This window comes from Salmo salar, chromosome 18 (genome assembly GCF_965601325.2).
Source record: "Salmo salar chromosome 18, fSalSal1, whole genome shotgun sequence".
Classification (NCBI taxonomy): domain Eukaryota; kingdom Metazoa; phylum Chordata; class Actinopteri; order Salmoniformes; family Salmonidae; genus Salmo; species Salmo salar.
The window spans coordinates 15,023,809-15,032,169 of record NC_138308.1 but is presented as its reverse complement, the minus strand read 5'-3'; the positions used below and the strand labels follow the sequence as shown (position 1 = coordinate 15,032,169).

General features: G+C 38.8%; 1 protein-coding gene across 2 annotated transcripts; it reads left to right on the top strand.

Moving 5' to 3' along the window:
- Positions 1–1,467: 1,467 nt before the first annotated feature.
- tlx1 (T cell leukemia homeobox 1) lies at positions 1,468–7,778 on the top strand. Of its 2 annotated transcripts, none has more exons than XM_014154445.3 (3): positions 1,468–2,239; positions 3,194–3,431; positions 4,655–7,778. In XM_014154445.3, exons 1-3 carry the CDS (start codon positions 1,795–1,797, stop codon positions 4,863–4,865), a joined length of 894 nt encoding a protein of 297 aa, XP_014009920.3. In that variant the 5' UTR covers positions 1,468–1,794; the 3' UTR covers positions 4,866–7,778. The 2 variants fall into 2 exon arrangements, with proteins under 2 accessions (XP_014009920.3, XP_014009921.3); XM_014154446.3 differs by having other exon boundaries at positions 1,474–2,239; positions 3,230–3,431.
- Positions 7,779–8,361: the final 583 nt, after the last annotated feature.

The window sequence follows — 8,361 nt, the reverse complement described above, 5'->3', positions numbered from 1 at the left end:
AGACCAGGGAGGTTTTCCAATGCCTCACAAAGAAGGGCTCCTATAGATGGGTAAAAAAAACAGACATTGAATTTCCCTTTGAGCATGGTGAAGTTATTAATTACACTTTGGATAGTGTATCGATACACCCAGTCACTACAAAGACACAGGCATCCTTCCTAACTCAGTTTCTGGAGAGGAAGGAAACGGCTCAGGGATTTCACCATGAGGCCAATTGTGACTTTAAAACAGTTACAGCATTTAATGGCTGTGATAGAGGAAAACTAAGGATGGATCAAAAACATTGGAGTTACTGCACAATACTAACCTAAATGACAGAGTGAAATGAAGGAAACCTGTACAGGATAAAAAATATTCCAAAACATGCATCCTGTTTGCAATAAGGCATTAAAGTAAAACTGCAAAACATGTGTCAAAGAAATTAACTTTATGTCCTGAATACAAAACTTTATGTTTGGGGCAACTCACCACTGAGTACCACTCTTCATATTTTTAAGCATGGAAGGTGGCTGCATCCCATCATGGGTATGTTTGTCATTGCCAAGGACTGGGGAGTTTTTTAGGATACAAAATAATAGAGCTAAGCACAGGCAGAAAAAAACCTGGTTCAGTCTGCTTTCCAAAAGACACTGGGAGAAAAATTCACCTTTCAGCAGGACAATAACATAAAACACAAGGCCACATACACACTGGAGTTGCTTACGAAGACAACATTGAATGTTCCTGAATGGCCTCGTTACAGTTTTGAATGAAATCGTCTGGAAAATCTATGGCACGACTTGAAAATGGCTGTCTAGCAATGATTAACAACCAACTTGACAGAGCTTGAATAATTTTAAAAACAATCGTGTGCAAATGTTGTACAATCCAGGTGTGCAAAGCTCTTAGAGACTTATCCAGAAAGACTCACAGTTTAATCGCTGCTAAAGGTGATTTTTAACATGTATTGACTCAGATGGTTGAATACTTAGGCTATCTAAACAAGATATATAAAAAAAAAAAATTACAAATGTTTCTTCCACTTTGACTTTCTGAAGGCACTGTGAATCCACTTTGATTTAGATCATTTGCTCGAGCATGGATGTAGATTGTTCTCCTGTTCAATTGTGTTTCCAAGAAACACTGTCAAATGGAGACATTTGATTAGGCCTACCTGAAATAAGTTGAACACAGAGGCCAATGATGGACGGAAGAAGACACTCTCCTCCGCATTTATTAGGCCATTTTAAACACTTCCACTGCTTGCACGGAGCTGACCACGCACCTATTGACGTTAGGTTATTGTGTGTTACGTAAAACCTTTTTTGTAATTGATGTTCTAAAAATGTACCATGAGGTGAAATTAATAAAATACAGAATATAAACATTGCCTACTTTCACAAGACTCCGCCTGGTGTTTATGATGTTTGCCACAAGTCCAGAGGATCATGCGACCCTGCGCTCAGCTTTCACTGAATGAGCTTGGCCTCGCGGTGGTGTCTTCAGCCAATTGAGTCTCGAGGCCTAAAAATGGGGCTTAATCTCGTGCTGCCTATTTGGCACTTTGATTGATGCTGCACTCCAGTCGGCAAGGCTGCCAGAGCCAAAAGGGAAGAAGAAAAAAACAGACAATCGCTTTTAGTATAGCCTCACTCTCACACACTTACACTCTCACAAACACGCACACACACACACACACCCACACACACACATATTAGATAACGACTGGAGCGAGAGCTGAAGACGTTTTAAAGGTCCAAGATAAGGCGCGCGGCGTGGAGCACCTCTGTACCTCGCGGGGGGCTCGCGGGGGCCATGGATCATATTGGAGCGCATCTCCAGCACATTCACGCGGAGCCCATCAGCTTTGGGATCGACCAAATCCTTAACAATGTGGACCAAAGCTGTATGCTCGGCGGTCGGATGCCCGAGCCGGACTATAGCCTCGGCTGCGTCGTCAGCACTGCCTACAACACCATGACTAGTAACTTCACCGGCAACAACTCTGGATATAACGGCAACGCATGTGGGGTCGTCAATCTGAGCGGCACCTATAACATGAACATGGGGATGAACGTCAGTGGGAATAACGTTAACGCAGCTGGAGTCATCCGTGTGCCCGCGCACCGGCCTCTGAACAGTGGACACTCGTCCATCCCCTGCGGCATGTCCACGATGCCAGGCTCGATTAACAACCTGACGGGATTTACATTCCCCTGGATGGAGAGTAACAGAAGATACACCAAAGACAGGTTCACAGGTAGACCATCTCTATAATGCACATACAATGTTGTGTGTGTGTGTGTGTGTGTGTGTGTGTGTGTGTGTGTGTGTGTGTGTGTGTGTGTGTGTGTGTGTGTGTGTGTGTGTGTGTGTGTGTGTGTGTGTGTGTGTGTGTGTTGCCATGCTTTTTGTTTCTGATAGAATGGGTCATTGAATGCACTTAGGCTTAGTTGTTGTCTTCTGATGCACTCAGCTTAGAAAACAATCGATTATAAATCAGTCTACTGCTGTCTACTACGGATTCTTCTTAACACGCTGTGTAATTTCATACCATTTTAGTTGATAAACACCAATGCATTTGACTTATGTTACTAGTCTATGTATCTCACAAGAAGCACCTACAATCAACGTTGATTTAAAGATAATCAAAGTATAGCATCTGCATGTTATCGAAATAGTCGAAATGTAGCCCCCTCCATTATTACAAAAATGGCTACAACAAATATAACATCTTATGCATCCTTGTTTCTCATTTCTCGGTGATTTAAAAGGAAAAATTATCCTTCAAGCTGACATTTTAAAAGTTCACTTAACGATAGGCTATAGTATTTGGGGCTTTTTAATTGTATGTTGTTGTTTTTTACACTAAATGTTTCTGCAGTCGGAAGGGCTGGATAATGCATCTGCCAGAATCTGTGTGGTATTAACGTAACATCAAGTGTTTTCCTCCCACTTGCATCATCTTGTTTTTGGACTGGACAGCGGGTGCCTAATCAATAGGGTATATTATCATCCAGGGCTGTATCAGAGTGCATTATGAACAATTGGATGTTTGGTCTAGCCTAGCATTTGAATTGCAGTTCTTTATTTGAAACCTGTAATCGCCCCCTCTCTGTCTGACGTTGCTTGAACTTTCTTCGCTGCGCTGTTGTTGCTATTTTGCTGATTTTGCTGCTTGCTTTCGCCCCTATCTATCCGTCTCCCAATCCAGTGGCGCTCTCACCCCTCACTGTAACACGTCGTGTAGGTCACCCGTACCAGAACCGGACGCCCCCCAAGAAGAAAAAGCCCCGGACGTCTTTTACTCGCCTGCAGATCTGCGAGCTGGAGAAACGCTTTCACCGACAGAAGTACCTGGCTTCCGCAGAGCGAGCGGCTTTGGCCAAGGCCCTCAAGATGACTGACGCACAAGTCAAAACATGGTTCCAGAACAGAAGAACAAAATGGAGGTGAGATTACTGATGCTAATTTGTAGATTACATTTAAGGTATAAAGTGTCCTCTCCATGATTTGTTTGTGTGTGTGTTTTAGCAAAATTGCTGCTTTTATGTATAACATGGGCTATTTATTTACACTCCAAGAAGGCTATATAAACCCACCAAAAAGAGATTGGGAGACGGATAGATTTTACAAATATTAACTATATCTAGGCCTATTATATGCCGCAAATTCATTTGAGCGTACTCGGTCTTGAATATGGGATAAATAATTGTGTGCATTTGTTAAAACTATATACAAAAATCCCATCTCCCTGCTTCAAATGAACATTTTACAGTCTACCCCAGGTCGTCAATTGTATTTTTTATTGACGTTTTCGATTGCAAACCTTTGCAATTCATTGAATTAATATTGTCTCGCGACAGTCAAGGAAACTATTGTGATTCTTATAATGAGTGGTTTAAAATTAAAGTACAATTCAGTGGCAACTTACTATATCCTATATCCTATCCTAACCTAAAGGATAATGCGTTCCCTTATATGTCTACTCTTTTAAAGTGAAACGTTTCTTTAATCTTTCGAAATAATGTCATTTCAGTCATTTCTTTAAATGGTCTTTAAAGCTATTTTCAGATGAAACATATCGTGCATAAAAGGAGAAGGCCTGTTTGGCCACACATTTTACGCTTTGAGATAGAGGATCTTTTCCTTGGCCTATCTACTGAAGAAGTTAAATACATCTCTGGAGATTGGATTTTAGAAGAAAAAAAAAACAACAAAACAATCAAGGAATACAAATATTATGTATATAGGCCTAAGAGTAAGTATGAAGTCAATGGGAGAACATAATAGAAACATCTGAAGAAACATTTCTGCGACATCAGACGAAGACTAAACGAATTGACAAAACGTTATTTATTTTCACATAGGCTATTGTTGGCTGTGAAAATGTCATACTATATGTGGGAAATTTGCATTTGGATATCAGCTTTTAGCCTATCGGTTAATAATGCTTAGCCAAGCAATCTAGCCTACATTAGGTAAATGTTGTCTAGCAATTTGTTATAGTCTATAATCATACTTGATAAACGTGTTTAAATTCATCCAGAAGACATTCACTTTGCGTCAAAATGTAATGTGCATAGGCTTGTTATGATCTATAATGACGCAGCCTATTTTGGATAGAATTTCCCACTGATGCCTCGGTGTCTCTCTTGTGTCTCCGGTGTTCCAGGCGGCAGACAGCTGAGGAGAGAGAAGCAGAGCGACAGCAGGCCAACCGGATCCTCCTGCAACTCCAACAGGAGGCTTTTCAGAAAACGATCAACCAACCGGCAAACCCGGACCCGCTCTGCCTGCATAACAGCTCCCTGTTCGCGCTTCAGAACCTCCAGCCATGGACTGAGAACACCGCCAGAATCAGCAGCGTGTCCGCCTGCGAATAACAAACTCGGACCGCTTTTCTTTTCTCTTCTTTTTGAAAGTGAGTGGAGTCATAGCGAACAACTTTTTAAGATCATCAACTTGAAAAGTATGACTCAAGAGGACCTGGATTTATCTGACTGCCTCAAAAAAGGTTTAGGTTGAAAGCATGGAGTGAACAAGGAACTCATAGCCACCGGAAGTAAGGGGTGCTGAGGGTGCTGCTGAGGGTGCTGCAGCACCCCCTGATAAATCATAATTAAATACACATATATACATATACATACACATACATACATACGTATATATATATATATATATATATATATATATATATATATATATATATATATATAAAACCACCAATATATATAAAATCACCAAATTAGTGCACTGGTCCTTAATGACTCCTGTATGAGTGGAGAGAAATAGTCGTTAGCGCGGGGATATATTTTCTTTCTCAGCACTCCCACCCGGAAAAATCTTCCTGTAGCCATGCACGAGTCCATTAGCAACGTGCTTTTTGAGGACTGGGTAATAGTTCAGCTTATCTGCCTGCTTTTAGGTGATAACATTTTTAGCAGTTGTATTTATATTCATTTTTCAATAAAACATAATCCAATTCTAACTATGAACTAAGACTATAGCTAGATTGATTCAAATAAGTGAGCACTTCTTTTAGCACTTTTCTCCTCGAGGAAAACTTTTACATATTCATTCATACCTGATCATTTGAGGAATAGGCCTAATTCAAGAAAAATGTATTGGTTTAAAAAATATTCATTTGGTGGTATAGATTCACTAGCCTGCCTGTGTCTCATATATCAACTGTTTATATTGATAGCGATGGTTATGAATTTCTTTTAGCAGTTATGCAGCCCCTTTATCTCTTTACAGGGAAGAATCCGTGACAAAAGGTTGAAATGTACCACCTCATCAAGTTTCTGTTATAAATTATTCATTATCTTTTACCTCTTATCACATTACACAAGCACTTACTAATTTGGATTATACTTTATTGCACTCTACTATTTACCTGGTATTTGCAGAAATTAGGTTATACAGTTGCCTGATAATTATCCAGTATTATTTGTTGTCTTTGTCTTTCAAACAAGCACAATGGTAGCAATATTAATATGGCCTTGAATTTGTTGAAGTGTAAATGTATTGTTTTTTCGTTAAGTAGCCTATCCATTGTTACTACATGATGTAATTTCTTAATAAATACCAGGTAAACAGCTGAATTATGACTGTAAAATAAGGTGTTATTCGTTCAATTTTCTTGTAGTCTATAATCCTATAATCATTTCAGTTATGTTGATCCATTTATACGTATAATGACAGGTTAGAATTATAAGGCCATATGAAATATTTTTTTAAAGAATTAATACAGCAGTGTTGTACTTTGTGTATTTGTCATATTTTGTTTTAAACCAATGATCGTGCATCATGGAGTGCATTGAGTGAACTACATTGCTGTGTATGGGACAACTGATGACCAAAACCCTCTTTGACTATAGGAACCATCCCTGATATACCTGCCCTCTATTAGTCAATACCAGACCTTTATAATGGCTGTTTCCAGGAAGTGTTTGATACTGGTTGCATGATCATGATGAATGTCTACATTTTGGAGTATGCAGCTGTGTATTTTGTGTGTTAGTTAACGTTCATTGCAACTGTAAAGTGTGTGTATGTGTGTGTGTGTGTGTGTGAGTTGATCGTATCCAGCTGTAGGACAGTGTGTTTGTGAGTTAGTCCAGGGCAGGGCCTCTCCCTATGGTCAAAAAGGAATGTAGGGTAGAATTGCCTCATCTACTCGGAAATATCAGCACTGCAGCGTCACTTAAGTGGCTTTCCCAAAACTCCTGAAATTCTTAAACCGAGCAGGCATGATGGCTTTCAGTTTTTTCATAGCCCTCAATGGAAAAAGGTGGTAAAAATGGCTGAAAATGTAAAAGAAGTGGACAAGTGCAGTGAGCGGCAGATTGAGGGCTTAATATGTAAGCAAGCATAACATCTTCCATTTTTTTTCGTTGTCCTCAGTCTTTTCAGTTTTAGTTTGATCAGTATTCTTTATTTATGGTTTTATTAAATTACAGTTATTTTGGCTTGTTTTATGCCATCAAATACAGTTCCTGCATGCATTTCATTACTGATGCAATATGTTATTGCATTTCCACCAAGTGAGCGTTTACTGTTTGTTTTGTCTGCCACAATTCAGTTGCAACTCCACAATCTAACAACATTCGTATATCTTGACACAGCCACAAATAATGTTCAGTTCTTGTGTTACTGTTATTATTTTTCACCCTCTTTTGTACCGTATGAAATATGTAAATTTCCACAAACATGTTCTACGTTTGATCTCACTGCGCTTTGCTTCCTTATGATCTGTAATGCTGCAATGCATTCATCACTACACAAACACCAAATTAGCATTAACCAGGACTCACAGCTTAGTATCCTGTTTACGGCACAGTAATGTATGATTCTGCCACAGTAACTCACAGAAGCCCATGCATTTTTATTCACCACCAGGGAAATAAAGCAGTATATTCTTAACATCATCAATAAGAAGTTGAAACATAAATATCAATAAACCGATCTCTGTCATGTCCTTAATTGCTACAATTAATTTGCAATGAATCCTATTGCTCTATGAAAATGATTGTATGAGTCAAATTAGCTACAGTGTAATCTGTTCTTGGTTTTACACACAGATGAATCACTGTACCATTCAATGCCATTGTTTAGCCTTTGTCTCTGAATTTGAAATGGATGAAAGGAGCGAGTTTTTTTTTCTCATTTTGAACTGCATGCAAAATCAATTGTCTATTGCAGACTTTATCCTGCAATCATTGTTTAATCATATTCTTGAACAGAATATGGCAATTTGTATGTTCAATTTTTTTATTAAATGATTCATGATTTTGTATTTGATAAATATTTGGCTCCATTAGTTCCCTTGTTTAACATATAAGATGAGACAAAACCATGTCCACAAAAGAAAATGAAAGCTGCTGTATCCCAATTTTTAACAAGTTATTTTCTCGTCTAAACCTATTTATTTAACTAGGCAAGTCAAGTCACTTAAGAACAAATTCTTATTTACAATGACAGCCTAGGAACAGTGGGTTAACTTCCTTGTTCAGGGGCAGAACGATAGATTTGTAACTTGTCAACTCTGCGGATTAGATCTAGCAACCATTTCGGTTACTTGTCCAAAGTTCTAACCGCTAGGCTACCTGCCGCCCGATCCTATAGGAACACTGATCGGTGGATTGATTAAGTTATACCATACTTCTTTCACACTTTACATCACACTTTACACTTTTGTGATAAATGATCCAAGGAAAGGGAGAGACTGAGATTAACTCATGATAAATATTATTATTATTATTATTTTTTTTTTTACAAATTGTTCGGTTCTTTCAACCTGTGCATGTCACAAATGGTCATGTCAACCAAAATACACTTTATCACACATGTATACACTTTTTGAGGAGAATGATAGAC

Excerpts from the sequence above, each read along its gene's own strand:
- tlx1 (XM_014154445.3), top strand. The coding sequence starts at position 1,795 with ATGGATCATATTGGAGCGCATCTCCAGCACATTCACGCGGAGCCCATC. Across the intron at positions 2,240-3,193 it reads CACCAAAGACAGGTTCACAG|TGGCGCTCTCACCCCTCACT; the intron begins GTAGACCATCTC and ends CTCCCAATCCAG. Across the intron at positions 3,432-4,654 it reads AACAGAAGAACAAAATGGAG|GCGGCAGACAGCTGAGGAGA; the intron begins GTGAGATTACTG and ends CCGGTGTTCCAG.